General features: G+C 49.8%; 1 protein-coding gene across 1 annotated transcript in view; it reads left to right on the top strand.

Moving 5' to 3' along the window:
* Nucleotides 1-16,897, top strand: part of MTSS2 (MTSS I-BAR domain containing 2) — a 259,210-nt gene that overhangs the window by 187,687 nt on the left and 54,626 nt on the right. The window contains exons 7-9 of the mRNA XM_068259913.1: nucleotides 4,360-4,368; nucleotides 5,270-5,427; nucleotides 5,574-5,681. Of these exons, the coding sequence (XP_068116014.1) occupies nucleotides 4,360-4,368; nucleotides 5,270-5,427; nucleotides 5,574-5,681 (275 nt within the window). The remainder of the gene's footprint in view (nucleotides 1-4,359; nucleotides 4,369-5,269; nucleotides 5,428-5,573; nucleotides 5,682-16,897) is intronic.

Here is a 16,897-nt window from a genome sequence, read left to right as displayed (position 1 = left end):
AGTAGCAGTGACTAGAGGAACTCCTGTACAGTATGGGGGCTGGTTAGTGAACGCACACAACTATACTGTGTAGGTAGTAGTAGCAGTGACCAGAGGAACTCCTGTACAGTATGGGGGCTGGTTAGCGAACGCACACAACTATACTGTGTAGGTAGTAGTAGCAGTGACTAGAGGAACTCCTGTACAGTATGGGGGCTGGTCAGTGAACGCACACATCTATACTGTGTAGGTAGTAGTAGCAGTGACTAGAGGAACTCCTGTACAGTATGGGGGGCTGGTTAGTGAACGCACACAACTATACTGTGTAGGTAGTAGTAGCAGTGACTAGAGGAACTCCTGTACAGTATGGGGGCTGGTTAGTGAACGCACACATCTATACTGTGTAGGTAGTAGTAGCAGTGACTAGAGGAACTCCTGTACAGTATGGGGGGCTGGTTAGTGAACGCACACAACTATACTGTGTAGGTAGTAGTAGCAGTGACCAGAGGATGCTCTGTACAGTATGGGGGCTGGTTAGTGAACGCACACATCTATACTGTGTAGGTAGTAGTAGCAGTGACCAGAGGATGCTCTGTACAGTATGGGGGGCTGGTTAGTGAACGCACACAACTATACTGTGTAGGTAGTTGTAGCAGTGACCAGAGGATGCTCTGTACAGTATGGGGGGCTGGTTAGTGAACGCACACAACTATACTGTGTAGGTAGTAGTAGCAGTGACCAGAGGATGCTCTGTACAGTATGGGGGGCTGGTTAGTGAACGCACACATCTATACTGTGTAGGTAGTAGTAGCAGTGACTAGAGGAACTCCTGTACAGTATGGGGGGCTGGTTAGTGAACGCACACAACTATACTGTGTAGGTAGTAGTAGCAGTGACCAGAGGATGCTCTGTACAGTATGGGGGCTGGTTAGTGAACGCACACATCTATACTGTGTAGGTAGTAGTAGCAGTGACTAGAGGAACTCCTGTACAGTATGGGGGGCTGGTTAGTGAACGCACACATCTATACTGTGTAGGTAGTAGTAGCAGTGACTAGAGGAACTCCTGTACAGTATGGGGGGCTGGTTAGTGAACGCACACAACTATACTGTGTAGGTAGTAGTAGCAGTGACCAGAGGATGCTCTGTACAGTATGGGGGCTGGTTAGTGAACGCACACATCTATACTGTGTAGGTAGTAGTAGCAGTGACTAGAGGAACTCCTGTACAGTATGGGGGGCTGGTTAGTGAACGCACACATCTATACTGTGTAGGTAGTAGTAGCAGTGACCAGAGGATGCTCTGTACAGTATGGGGGCTGGTTAGTGAACGCACACATCTATACTGTGTAGGTAGTAGTAGCAGTGACCAGAGGATGCTCTGTACAGTATGGGGGCTGGTTAGTGAACGCACACATCTATACTGTGTAGGTAGTAGTAGCAGTGACCAGAGGATGCTCTGTACAGTATGGGGGCTGGTTAGTGAACGCACACATCTATACTGTGTAGGTAGTAGTAGCAGTGACCAGAGGATGCTCTGTACAGTATGGGGGCTGGTTAGTGAACGCACACAACTATACTGTGTAGGTAGTAGTAGCAGTGACTAGAGGAACTCCTGTACAGTATGGGGGGCTGGTTAGTGAACGCACACATCTATACTGTGTAGGTAGTAGTAGCAGTGACCAGAGGATGCTCTGTACAGTATGGGGGGCTGGTTAGTGAACGCACACATCTATACTGTGTAGGTAGTAGTAGCAGTGACTAGAGGAACTCCTGTACAGTATGGGGGGCTGGTTAGTGAACGCACACATCTATACTGTGTAGGTAGTAGTAGCAGTGACTAGAGGAACTCCTGTACAGTATGGGGGGCTGGTTAGTGAACGCACACATCTATACTGTGTAGGTAGTAGTAGCAGTGACCAGAGGATGCTCTGTACAGTATGGGGGCTGGTTAGTGAACGCACACATCTATACTGTGTAGGTAGTAGTAGCAGTGACCAGAGGATGCTCTGTACAGTATGGGGGCTGGTTAGTGAACGCACACATCTATACTGTGTAGGTAGTAGTAGCAGTGACCAGAGGATGCTCTGTACAGTATGGGGGCTGGTTAGTGAACGCACACAACTATACTGTGTAGGTAGTAGTAGCAGTGACTAGAGGAACTCCTGTACAGTATGGGGGGCTGGTTAGTGAACGCACACATCTATACTGTGTAGGTAGTAGTAGCAGTGACCAGAGGATGCTCTGTACAGTATGGGGGGCTGGTTAGTGAACGCACACATCTATACTGTGTAGGTAGTAGTAGCAGTGACTAGAGGAACTCCTGTACAGTATGGGGGGCTGGTTAGTGAACGCACACATCTATACTGTGTAGGTAGTAGTAGCAGTGACCAGAGGATGCTCTGTACAGTATGGGGGGCTGGTTAGTGAACGCACACATCTATACTGTGTAGGTAGTAGTAGCAGTGACTAGAGGAACTCCTGTACAGTATGGGGGGCTGGTTAGTGAACGCACACATCTATACTGTGTAGGTAGTAGTAGCAGTGACTAGAGGAACTCCTGTACAGTATGGGGGGCTGGTTAGTGAACGCACACATCTATACTGTGTAGGTAGTAGTAGCAGTGACCAGAGGATGCTCTGTACAGTATGGGGGCTGGTTAGTGAACGCACACATCTATACTGTGTAGGTAGTAGTAGCAGTGACCAGAGGATGCTCTGTACAGTATGGGGGCTGGTTAGTGAACGCACACATCTATACTGTGTAGGTAGTAGTAGCAGTGACCAGAGGATGCTCTGTACAGTATGGGGGCTGGTTAGTGAACGCACACAACTATACTGTGTAGGTAGTAGTAGCAGTGACTAGAGGAACTCCTGTACAGTATGGGGGGCTGGTTAGTGAACGCACACATCTATACTGTGTAGGTAGTAGTAGCAGTGACCAGAGGATGCTCTGTACAGTATGGGGGGCTGGTTAGTGAACGCACACATCTATACTGTGTAGGTAGTAGTAGCAGTGACTAGAGGTACTCCTGTACAGTATGGGGGGCTGGTTAGTGAACGCACACAACTATACTGTGTAGGTAGTAGTAGCAGTGACCAGAGGATGCTCTGTACAGTATGGGGGGCTGGTTAGTGAACGCACACATCTATACTGTGTAGGTAGTAGTAGCAGTGACCAGAGGATGCTCTGTACAGTATGGGGGCTGGTTAGTGAACGCACACATCTATACTGTGTAGGTAGTAGTAGCAGTGACCAGAGGATGCTCTGTACAGTATGGGGGCTGGTTAGTGAACGCACACAACTATACTGTGTAGGTAGTAGTAGCAGTGACTAGAGGAACTCCTGTACAGTATGGGGGGCTGGTTAGTGAACGCACACAACTATACTGTGTAGGTAGTAGTAGCAGTGACCAGAGGATGCTCTGTACAGTATGGGGGCTGGTTAGTGAACGCACACATCTATACTGTGTAGGTAGTAGTAGCAGTGACCAGAGGATGCTCTGTACAGTATGGGGGCTGGTTAGTGAACGCACACAACTATACTGTGTAGGTAGTAGTAGCAGTGACTAGAGGAACTCCTGTACAGTATGGGGGGCTGGTTAGTGAACGCACACATCTATACTGTGTAGGTAGTAGTAGCAGTGACTAGAGGAACTCCTGTACAGTATGGGGGGCTGGTTAGTGAACGCACACAACTATACTGTGTAGGTAGTAGTAGCAGTGACCAGAGGATGCTCTGTACAGTATGGGGGCTGGTTAGTGAACGCACACAACTATACTGTGTAGGTAGTAGTAGCAGTGACTAGAGGAACTCCTGTACAGTATGGGGGGCTGGTTAGTGAACGCACACATCTATACTGTGTAGGTAGTAGTAGCAGTGACCAGAGGATGCTCTGTACAGTATGGGGGGCTGGTTAGTGAACGCACACATCTATACTGTGTAGGTAGTAGTAGCAGTGACCAGAGGATGCTCTGTACAGTATGGGGGGCTGGTTAGTGAACGCACACAACTATACTGTGTAGGTAGTAGTAGCAGTGACCAGAGGATGCTCTGTACAGTATGGGGGGCTGGTTAGTGAACGCACACATCTATACTGTGTAGAGGATGCTCTGTACAGTAGGGCTTACAGAGGAATACAGGTGCATTTAGATAGCGGATGATCTGTACATTAGGAATCTCATCATACGCAGCACTTGAGGAATGGGTGATGGTCTTGGTCAGTCTATCTTTTTAGAGCATTAACCGATCCCTGCATGCTTCAGTGCTGCTGCTGTGGAGACAGGAGTGGACATCTATTCCTGCCCATAACACTAATATTCTTTCCCTTCTCTTGCATGGCCGCCTTCCCTCTGCTCTGATTCTTGGAACTCTCCCTGTAGAAGTTCTCGGTAAGTGCATTTCTGCTTTGCCTGCTCTGTTTTTGTTGAACAGATTCTTCTGTGCGGTTTGCAGGATGTGAATGGTGGAAACAGTTCTAACTGAGGCAATAATCACGGTTACACTACAGGAGTTTATACAGCACAGGCAGGGGGGGATGGGGGGGGGGGGCTGCACTTGGAATAGGAGGAGACTTGCATATGAAATGGGGGGGGGATGCTCTACAATGGATTGGGGGGGGGGAGGGCTGCACTTGGAATAGGAGGAGACTGTTGCATATGAAATGGGAGGGGGATGCTGTACATGGATTGGGGGGGGGAGGGGGGAGGGCTGCACTTGGAATAGGAGGAGACTGCTGCATATGAAATGGGAGGGGGATGCTGTACATGGATGGGGGGGGGGGGGGCTGCACTTGGAATAGGAGGGGACTGTTGCACATGGAATAGAGAGGGGGATGCTGTACATAGAATGAGGAGGGCTGCACTTAGGACAGGGACTGTTGCCCATGAAATCTGGAGGGGGGAGGGGTCTGGACATGGAATAGGAGGGGTTACTGTTGCACATGGAATGAGAGGGGGTTTGCTGCATATGGAAGGGGAGGGGGGGGGGCAAGAAAGTAGAAATCAAAAATTCATCATCGGTCTAATTTAGCTGAATTACATTCTCTAGAGTTCTGTAATTTGGGATACACTTAATGGAGCATGACAACTGTATAAACAAGACATGTATAATCTGCGTCATGTGATATATTACCATTCAAATTCAATATGCTCATTGGCAAATCACTGACTTACAGCACCCAGACTTATGTATTTGTTGTGCACAGAAAAGTTTTGTGGGATGTTGCAGTTTTTGCAGAAGGTAAATTCCCCATAGACCTGTGTGTGAGCATCCTGCTTTGTGTGTCCGCAGGGAAGGGCGACCTGCAGCCCCAGCTGGACCACGCCCTACAGGATGTCAATGACCTGTACCTCCTGCTGGAGGAGACGGAGAAGCAGGCAGTGCGCAGAGCGCTGATCGAGGAGCGCGGGCGCTTCTGTACCTTCATCACGCTCTTACAGCCGGTGGTGGTGAGTGTCAGCAGCACGAGGCGGCCGTAGTGCGCGTTATTCACGTGTAGCCGCTGTGTACTGATATTTTATGATCATTTCTTTCTACTTTTCAGGATGTTTGTATTTTACAAATAATGATGTCACACGTGCTGTTCTTGTTTCAGACCGGCGAGATCCACATGCTGGGAGAAGTCACCCACCTGCAGGCCATCATTGATGACCTCATGGTGCTGAGCGATGAGCCGCACAAGCTGCCTGCCGCTAGTGAGCAGGTAAGTCATTCCAGCACACACCTCCATCCCTTCTGCTGTCTATTTAATCTAGTCTCTAAGTCAGCTATGACTTTAGTCAGATGTGCATTCATTTTAAGTGCATGATTTGAAGTGCACAGCAAAAGACCCAAATTAGACCAGAATTGAACCAGAAGGGAACAGAAGGAACTGCCAGGAGACTCGGCACTTTGATCACATGGTTTGCTACTTAACTGTTTTTTATCTGTTTCACCATATGCTTGCTTGTTTCTGCAATTCCTGTATCTAAACATACCCCACCCTCCTGCTGTCAGCTATCAATCTCCCTGTAGACCCCTTCAGAATGTTTACAATGTTTTTCTCAACCGCTTCTTTTTGCCTTCTGTTCCTGAAAATCCACATGTCACTTTATCCTCCCACTGTCAGCAACACCATACAGATTGCTCCCTCTCTGCTATCGTCTCCCCTTCTCTCTAGCCACGAACTATTCCTATTTCTCTGCTCACACTACCCCTCCTCTGCTCTCACTAAACCTAACTTGCATACACACAAGTCCCACCCCCACTTCTCTCTGCTCTGCCTACTACTCCTTCTGGCTTCTGGGGACATATCACCGAACCCAGGGCCCACTCCTAGACCTCACACTGCTCAGACTACAACTCATTCCACCAATAACAAACCTCACCACATCCCCTCCCAGAACACCTACAATCTTATTGACATCCCCCTTCTTCCCAGCTCTCCCCTCCCCATATCTGGAGCTCTATGGAACTCCTGCTCCGTTTGTAATAAACTGGCCTTCATTCATGACATGTTTATCTCCAACACTTTCACCTTCCTGGGGCTCACTGAAACATGGATAACTCCATCAGACACGGTGTCTCCAGCTGCTCTATCATATGGTGGTCTAAAATTTAGTCATGCCCCTAGACCTGGCCACAAACATGGAGGGGGGGTGGGGATCCTCCTCTCTGAACACTGTTCCTTTAAGCCACTCACACCACTGCCCGCACTCTCATCCTTTGAAGTTCATGCTGTCCGTCTCTATTCTCCATACCACATTCAGATTGCTGTTATCTACCGCCCGCCTGGCCCAGCCTCTACTTTCATTGATCACTTTTCAGCATGGCTTCTCCAGTTCCTCTCCACTGATATACCCTCTATCATCATTGGAGATTTTAATATACCCATCGATACTAATTGCCCTACTGCCACCAAACTGCTCTCTCTCACCTCCTCGTTTGACCTCGCCCAATGGTCCTCCACTTCCACCCACAAAGACGGCCACACTCTTGACCTTGTCTTTACCCGCCTCTGCTCTATTTCAAGCTTTCATAACACTCCGCTTCCCCTCTCAGACCACAACCTTCTTACCTTCTCAATCAATTCTTCTCTACCGTCAACTCCTCCAACACTACACCATACAGTCACGCGCAGGAATTATCGCAACCTGGATGTGAATTCCCTGACTGAGGCCTTGCAACCTCTAAGTACCCAGTCTTCCTACACTGACCCTGAGGCAGCATCCAGTTACTTATTTAGCGTAGTCTCCTCTGCCATGAATTCAGCCGTCCCACTCACCACCACCTGCCCCCGCCAAACTAACCGGCAGCCCTGGCTCACTGAACAAATCAAACAGCTGAAAAGGCACTCCAGGGTGGCAGAAAGGTGCTGGAGAAAGAGCACTGCTGTAGAGGACTTCCACCACTACAAACTATGCAGGAGCTCAGGGATGCCCTCACCTCTGCTAAGCAGTCATATTTCTCCTCGCTCATTTCCTCACAGTCCCACAACCCAAAACAATTGTTCAACACCTTTAACTCCCTACTTCGTCCCCCACCTCCTCCCCCTACCACATGTCTGTCAGCCGACAACTTTGCATCATACTTTACAAGCAAGATTGATGCAATACGTAATAGCTTCAACACGCAACCATTTTTACCAGCACAGCCGTCACCTATAAATTCCTTCTGTCCGCCTGCACCCTCACCCACCACTAACTGCCTTCCCCCCGCTCCACAAGACCAGTCTCCCACTCTAACATCTTTCACCACACTAACTGAACAGTGTCTTTCCTCACTAATCTCCAAAGCGCATCTCACTACCTGTGCCCTGGACCCCATTCCCTCTCATCTAATCCCCCAGCTTTCCTCCTCCTTTAATCCCGCTCTAACAACTCTATTCAACCTGTCTATCTCCACTGGCACTTTTCCTTCCTTATTCAAACAAGCTATCATCACACCACTAATCAAAAAACCCTCTCTTGATCCAACTTCTCTATCCAACTACTGTCCTGTCTCGCTCCTCCCCTTTGCTTCTAAACTGCTGGAACGTCACATCCATTCAGAATTGTCTGCCTTTCTCTCTACCAACTCCTTACTTGACCAAATCCTTCTGAAGAGGACCGACGTTAATCGGTCGAAACGCGTTAAGGTTAATTTGATTTACTATTACGATCAGTTAAGGGCAAGGATCTGGCTGACCTACAGCGCGCAGCAGCCATTCTGAATAACAAAGATCCAATACCCTGCAGTGGTGACGTCACCCAACTAGCGCACACCGGTACCAGCTGGGCGAAAGTAGTACAGCGAGGGGACTCTGTGGACAACCAGAGCGGCCCCGCCTGAACACCGCCGACAGTGGAAGGCAGCGCGGAGATCGTAGAGAATAAGCACTCGCATCAGAACGGTTTTCAGAAAAGAATCCGTGGTGAATGCAGCTGGCTATGAGAGACTGACATATAAGAATTAAACATACAAGGAATCGTTGTACTGGATACTAAGTGATTACTAACAGAGCTCCTATATAAGAGACCTGAACCTTGTCACTCTGAGACAACATAAGTAGGATCTGTTTGTAATTTTCCTCAATGAAAACGGGACAATTTAAATTGGATCCCCTTCATGCACAGATATGAGCGCTTCTGCATAATAAATGTGTTATCTATAAACATAAGAACTATCTATTCACAAGTTTAAGCACAAATTGGATCCCATCTGTGCATTGATAAGTGATTCCTATCGAACTTATTATAGTTAGTTGGCAATTAAAGCACTGCTGATTTAAAGGGCCCTATAACAATATTGAGTGGTTGTGGTGTGTATGAGTGTGGAGTGTGGAGTGTGGAATTTTGGAATTTTATACATTATATTTTAATAAAATTTATTCTATAGAATACAGAATTAGCGCGAGTTGTGATTACATTATATTTTGTGGATTCCGCACACACCATTCCACTGAAACTGTCCTCACGAAAGTTGCTAATGACCTACTGGTAGCTAAATCCAAAGGCCAGTTCTCCATTCTAATACTCCTTGACCTTTCCTCTGCCTTTGACACGGTTGATCATGCTCTGCTTCTGCAGACACTGTCATCTTTAGGAATCAAGGGACAAGCACATTCCTGGATCTCCTCTTATCTCTCTGGACGCTCTTACACTGTCTCCTTCTCTAACACCAAGTCCTCTCCACACCCACTGTCTGTTGGTGTACCTCAAGGCTCTGTTCTTGGGCCACTTCTTTTCTCAATCTACACCCGTGGCCTGGGACAACTAATTAACTCTTTTGGCTTCCAGTATCACCTTTATGCGGATGACACCCAAATCTATCTCTCAGCTCCTGACCTGTCCTCACTACTATCCAGAGTCCCCGACTGTCTACGTGCCGTTTCTGCATTCATGTCCTCCCGCTTCCTCAAACTCAACATGACTAAAACGGAAATTGTGATTTTTCCACCATTGCTATCTACACCCCCACCAATTGCAACCATAACGGTAGACAACACCCCAATAACCTCAACCACTAAGGCCCGCTGCTTGGGGGTTATACTTGACTCAGAGCTCTCCTTTAAACCTCACATTGCCTCATTATCTACCACCTGCTATTTCCAGCTCAAAAATATATTCCGTATCCGTCCCTTCCTCACACAAGAAGTCACCAAAATGCTTGTACATGCCTTAATCATCTCCCGCCTAGACTACTGCAACACCCTGCTCTGTGGCCTACCAAAAAACAGGCTAGCTCCTCTCCAATCCCTTCTAAATTCAGCGGCCCGCCTCATTCACCTTTCCACACGCTCTTCCGATGCAGCCCCACTGTGCCATTCTCTCCACTGGTTACCCATCACCCAGAGGATCCAGTTCAAACTCCTGACTCTAACATACAAAGCCCTCCACGAGTTGTCTCCTCCATACATCTCCTCACTAATCTCAAGATATTGTCCCTCCCGCAACCTTCGCTCCTCCCAAGAAATTCTCCTGGCATCTAAGCTGATCACCTCCTCTCATGCTCGCATCCAGGACTTTACACGAGCATCAGCCCTTATCTGGAACTCTCTTCCACAGCCTGTACGTCATGCTCCAAACCTGGACATCTTCAAACGCACTCTTAAAACACACCTTTTCAGACAAGCTTATAACATTCTATAGCCCTTATTTACTTGTCTGTCACAATGTAATCAGAGGCAAAGAATCCCTGCCTCATCCATCCTCCACCCCTTACCTAGTGTGTCCCCCACCACCCATTAGATTGTAAGCTCGCAAGGGCAGGGTCATCCTGCTAATGTTTACTGTTCTTGTAACAATATTTGTGCTGCTTGGAACTCTGTTGTACATTTGTTAGTTGTATCTATGTTCCCCTTGTCGTCTTATTGTGCTTTGTAAAGCGCTGCGGAATATGTTGGCGCTATATAAATAAAAAATAATAATAATAATAATAATAATAAGTCCTGCCAGTGAGTCCTGCTTTACTCGCCTACTACAGCGTTACTAGCAGCGTGCATCGCCGCCAGTTGTTGCCAATGAATGTTTATCACTAGAGTTACAGCGATTAGGTAAAATTGTAATCGCAGGTCCTGCAGCATTGTGGGAGAGATCACACTCCACTACAAAGTCTCGAAAACAAAGTATACAAACTCGATTTTGAATCACTTGAGATGATCCAGAAGTGGATCTCTGAATCTTCTGCCTCAGCATAGCACGATATCTCAGTGACCCTCACATCTCAGTGGCCCTCACATCTCAGTGGCCCTCACATCTCAGTGGCCCTCACATCTCAGTGACCCTCACATCTCAGTGACCCTCACATCTCAGTGGCCCTCACATCTCAGTGGCCCTCACATCTCAGTGGCCCTCACATCTCAGTGACCCTCACATCTCAGTGGCCCTCACATCTCAGTGGCCCTCACATTTCAGTGGCTCTCTGTAGGGCACCACATCTCAGTGACCCTCACATCTCAGTGACTCTCACATCTCAGTGGCCCTCACATCTCAGTGGCTCTCTGTAGGGCACCACATCTCAGTGACCCTCACATCTCAGTGACTCTCACATCTCAGTGGCCCTCACATCTCAGTGACTCTCACATCTCAGTGCCCCTCACATCTCAGTGACTCTCACATCTCAGTGCCCCTCACATCTCAGTGACCCTCACATCTCAGTGCCCCTCACATCTCAGTGACTCTCACATCTCAGTGACCCTCACATCTCAGTGGCCCTCACATCTCAGTGACTCTCACATCTCAGTGACTCTCACATCTCAGTGACTCTCACATCTCAGTGACCCTCACATCTCAGTGACTCTCACATCTCAGTGCCCCTCACATCTCAGTGACCCTCACATCTCAGTGGCTCTCTGTAGGGCACCACATCTCAGTGACTCTCACATCTCAGTGACCCTCACATCTCAGTGACTCTCACATCTCAGTGCCCCTCACATCTCAGTGACTCTCACATCTCAGTGACTCTCACATCTCAGTGGCCCTCACATCTCAGTGACCCTCACATCTCAGTGCCCCTCACATCTCAGTGACTCTCACACCTCAGTGACCCTCACATCTCAGTGCCCCTCACATCTCAGTGGCCCTCACATCTCCGTGGCTCTCACATCTCAGTGACTCTCTGTAGGGCACCACATCTCAGTGATTCTCACATCTCAGTGGCCCTCATATCTCAGTGTCCCTCACATCTCAGTGACTCTCACATCTCAGTGGCTCTCACATCTCAGTGACCCTCACATCTCAGTGACTCTCACATCTCAGGGGCCCTCACATCTCAGTGGCTCTCTGTAGGGCACCACATCTCAGTGACTCTCACATCTCAGTGGCCCTCACATCTCAGTGGCCCTCACATCTCAGTGGCCCTCACATCTCAGTGGCTCTCACATCTCAGTGACTCTCACATCTCAGTGACTCTCACATCTCAGTGGCCCTCACATCTCAGTGACTCTCACATCTCAGTGGCCCTCACATCTCAGTGACCCTCACATCTCAGTGACCCTCACATCTCAGTGACTCTCACATCTCAGTGGCCCTCACATCTCAGTGTCCCTCACATCTCAGTGACTCTCACATCTCAGTGACTCTCACATCTCAGTGGCCCTCACATCTCAGTGGCCCTCACATCTCGGTGACCCTCACATCTCAGTGGCCCTCACATCTCAGTGACCCTCACATCTCAGTGGCCCTCACATCTCACTGGCCCTCACATCTCAGTGCCCCTCACATCTCAGTGCCCCTCACATCTCAGTGGCCCTCACATCTCAGTGACCCTCACATCTCAGTGACCCTCACATCTCAGTGACTCTCACATCTCAGTGACTCTCACATCTCAGTGCCCCTCACATCTCAGTGACTCTCACATCTCAGTGACTCTCACATCTCAGTGCCCCTCACATCTCAGTGACTCTCACATCTCAGTGGCCCTCACATCTCAGTGGCCCTCACATCTCAGTGACTCTCACATCTCAGTGCCCCTCACATCTCAGTGACTCTCACATCTCAGTGACTCTCACATCTCAGTGCCCCTCACATCTCAGTGACTCTCACATCTCTGTGGCCCTCACATCTCTGTGGCCCTCACATCTCAGTGACCCTCACATCTCAGTGGCCCTCACATCTCTGTGGCCCTCACATCTCAGTGACTCTCACATCTCAGTGACCCTCACATCTCAGTGACCCTCACATCTCAGTGGCCCTCACATCTCAGTGACTCTCACATCTCAGTGACTCTCACATCTCAGTGACCCTCACATCTCAGTGACCCTCACATCTCAGTGGCCCTCACATCTCAGTGACCCTCACATCTCAGTGCCCCTCACATCTCAGTGACTCTCACATCTCAGTGACCCTCACATCTCTGTGGCCCTCACATCTCAGTGACCCTCACATCTCAGTGGCCCTCACATCTCTGTGGCCCTCACATCTCAGTGACTCTCACATCTCAGTGGCCCTCACATCTCAGTGACCCTCACATCTCAGTGACTCTCACATCTCAGTGGCCCTCACATCTCAGTGGCCCTCACATCTCAGTGACCCTCACATCTCTGTGGCCCTCACATCTCAGTGACCCTCACATCTCAGTGGCCCTCACATCTCTGTGGCCCTCACATCTCAGTGACTCTCACATCTCAGTGACTCTCACATCTCAGTGACCCTCACATCTCAGTGACCCTCACATCTCAGTGACTCTCACATCTCAGTGGCCCTCACATCTCAGTGGCCCTCACATCTCAGTGGCCCTCACATCTCAGTGACCCTCACATCTCAGTGGCCCTCACATCTCAGTGGCTCTCACATCTCAGTGACTCTCACATCTCAGTGCCCCTCACATCTCAGTGACCCTCACATCTCAGTGACCCTCACATCTCAGTGACTCTCACATCTCAGTGACCCTCACATCTCAGTGACTCTCACATCTCAGTGACTCTCACATCTCAGTGACTCTCACATCTCAGTGGCCCTCACATCTCAGTGACTCTCACATCTCAGTGGCCCTCACATCTCAGTGGCCCTCACATCTCAGTGGCTCTCACATCTCAGTGGCTCTCACATCTCAGTGGCTCTCACATCTCAGTGACCCTCACATCTCAGTGACTCTCACATCTCAGTGACTCTCACATCTCAGTGGCCCTCACATCTCAGTGGCCCTCACATCTCAGTGGCCCTCACATCTCAGTGGCTCTCACATCTCAGTGACTCTCACATCTCAGTGACCCTCACATCTCAGTGACTCTCACATCTCAGTGGCCCTCACATCTCAGTGGCCCTCACATCTCAGTGACTCTCACATCTCAGTGACCCTCACATCTCTGTGGCCCTCACATCTCAGTGACCCTCACATCTCAGTGGCCCTCACATCTCTGTCGCCCTCACATCTCAGTGACTCTCACATCTCAGTGACTCTCACATCTCAGTGACCCTCACATCTCAGTGACCCTCACATCTCAGTGGCCCTCACATCTCAGTGACCCTCACATCTCAGTGCCCCTCACATCTCAGTGACTCTCACACCTCAGTGACCCTCACATCTCAGTGACCCTCACATCTCAGTGACCCTCACATCTCTGTGGCCCTCACATCTCAGTGACTCTCACATCTCAGTGACTCTCACATCTCAGTGACTCTCACATCTCAGTGACCCTCACATCTCAGTGACCCTCACATCTCAGTGACTCTCACATCTCAGTGACTCTCACATCTCAGTGACTCTCACATCTCAGTGACTCTCACATCTCAGTGGCCCTCACATCTCAGTGGCCCTCACCTCTCAGTGACCCTCACATCTCAGTGGCCCTCACATCTCAGTGGCTCTCACATCTCAGTGACTCTCACATCTCAGTGACTCTCACATCTCAGTGCCCCTCACATCTCAGTGACTCTCACATCTCAGTGACTCTCACATCTCAGTGACCCTCACATCTCAGTGACTCTCACATCTCAGTGACCCTCACATCTCAGTGACCCTCACATCTCAGTGACCCTCACATCTCAGTGACCCTCACATCTCAGTGGCTCTCACATCTCAGTGGCTCTCACATCTCAGTGGCTCTCACATCTCAGTGGCCCTCACATCTCAGTGACTCTCACATCTCAGCGTCCCTCACATCTCAGTGACCCTCACATCTCAGTGGCCCTCACATCTCAGTGACTCTCACCTCTCAGTGACTCTCACATCTCAGTGGCCCTTACATCTCAGTGGCTCTCACATCTCAGTGACTCTCACATCTCAGTGACTCTCACATCTCAGTGACTCTCACATCTCAGTGCCCCTCACATCTCAGTGACTCTCACATCTCAGTGACCCTCACATCTCAGTGACTCTCACATCTCAGTGACCCTCACATCTCAGTGACCCTCACATCTCAGTGACCCTCACATCTCAGTGACCCTCACATCTCAGTGACTCTCACATCTCAGTGACTCTCACATCTCAGTGCCCCTCAAATCTTAGTGACTCTCACATCTCAGTGACTCTCACACCTCAGTGACTCTCACATCTCAGTGACCCTCACATCTCAGTGGCCCTCACATCTCAGTGGCCCTCACATCTCAGTGACCCTCACACATCTCAGTGACCCTCACATCTCAGTGACCCTCACACATCTCAGTGACCCTCACATCTCAGTGTCACTCACATCTCAGTGACCCTCACATCTCAGTGACTCTCACATCTCAGTGGCCCTCACATCTCAGTGTCCCTCACATCTCAGTGACTCTCACATCTCAGTGGCCCTCACATCTCAGTGGCCCTCACATCTCAGTGACCCTCACATCTCAGTGGCCCTCACATCTCAGTGGCCCTCACATCTCAGTGGCTCTCTGTAGGGCACCACATCTCAGTGACCCTCACATCTCAGTGACTCTCACATCTCAGTGGCCCTCACATCTCAGTGGCTCTCTGTAGGGCACCACATCTCAGTGACCCTCACATCTCAGTGACTCTCACATCTCAGTGGCCCTCACATCTCAGTGGCTCTCTGTAGGGCACCACATCTCAGTGACCCTCACATCTCAGTGACTCTCACATCTCAGTGGCCCTCACATCTCAGTGACTCTCACATCTCAGTGTCCCTCACATCTCAGTGGCCCTCACATCTCAGTGGCCCTCACATCTCAGTGACCCTCACATCTCAGTGGCCCTCACATCTCAGTGGCCCTCACATCTCAGTGGCTCTCTGTAGGGCACCACATCTCAGTGACCCTCACATCTCAGTGACTCTCACATCTCAGTGGCCCTCACATCTCAGTGGCTCTCTGTAGGGCACCACATCTCAGTGACCCTCACATCTCAGTGACTCTCACATCTCAGTGGCCCTCACATCTCAGTGACTCTCACATCTCAGTGCCCCTCACATCTCAGTGACTCTCACATCTCAGTGCCCCTCACATCTCAGTGACCCTCACATCTCAGTGCCCCTCACATCTCAGTGACTCTCACATCTCAGTGACCCTCACATCTCAGTGGCCCTCACATCTCAGTGACCCTCACATCTCAGTGACTCTCACATCTCAGTGACCCTCACATCTCAGTGACTCTCACATCTCAGTGCCCCTCACATCTCAGTGACCCTCACATCTCAGTGGCTCTCTGTAGGGCACCACATCTCAGTGACTCTCACATCTCAGTGACTCTCACATCTCAGTGACTCTCACATCTCAGTGACTCTCACATCTCAGTGGCCCTCACATCTCAGTGACCCTCACATCTCAGTGCCCCTCACATCTCAGTGACTCTCACACCTCAGTGACCCTCACATCTCAGTGCCCCTCACATCTCAGTGGCCCTCACATCTCAGTGGCTCTCACATCTCAGTGACTCTCTGTAGGGCACCACATCTCAGTGATTCTCACATCTCAGTGGCCCTCATATCTCAGTGTCCCTCACATCTCAGTGACTCTCACATCTCAGTGGCTCTCACATCTCAGTGACCCTCACATCTCAGTGACTCTCACATCTCAGGGGCCCTCACATCTCAGTGGCTCTCTGTAGGGCACCACATCTCAGTGACTCTCACATCTCAGTGGCCCTCACATCTCAGTGGCCCTCACATCTCAGTGACTCTCACATCTCAGTGACCCTCACATCTCTGTGGCCCTCACATCTCAGTGACCCTCACATCTCAGTGGCCCTCACATCTCTGTCGCCCTCACATCTCAGTGACTCTCACATCTCAGTGACTCTCACATCTCAGTGACCCTCACATCTCAGTGACCCTCACATCTCAGTGGCCCTCACATCTCAGTGACCCTCACATCTCAGTGCCCCTCACATCTCAGTGACTCTCACACCTCAGTGACCCTCACATCTCAGTGACCCTCACATCTCAGTGACCCTCACATCTCTGTGGCCCTCACATCTCAGTGACTCTCACATCTCAGTGACTCTCACATCTCAGTGACTCTCACATCTCAGTGACCCTCACATCTCAGTGACCCTCACATCTCAGTGACTCTCACATCTCAG

The sequence above is a fragment of the Hyperolius riggenbachi genome, chromosome 11 (assembly GCF_040937935.1).
Source record: "Hyperolius riggenbachi isolate aHypRig1 chromosome 11, aHypRig1.pri, whole genome shotgun sequence".
NCBI lineage: Eukaryota > Metazoa > Chordata > Amphibia > Anura > Hyperoliidae > Hyperolius > Hyperolius riggenbachi.
The sequence above is the reverse complement of the archived record's forward strand: the minus strand, read 5'-3'. Positions and strand labels throughout refer to the sequence as shown.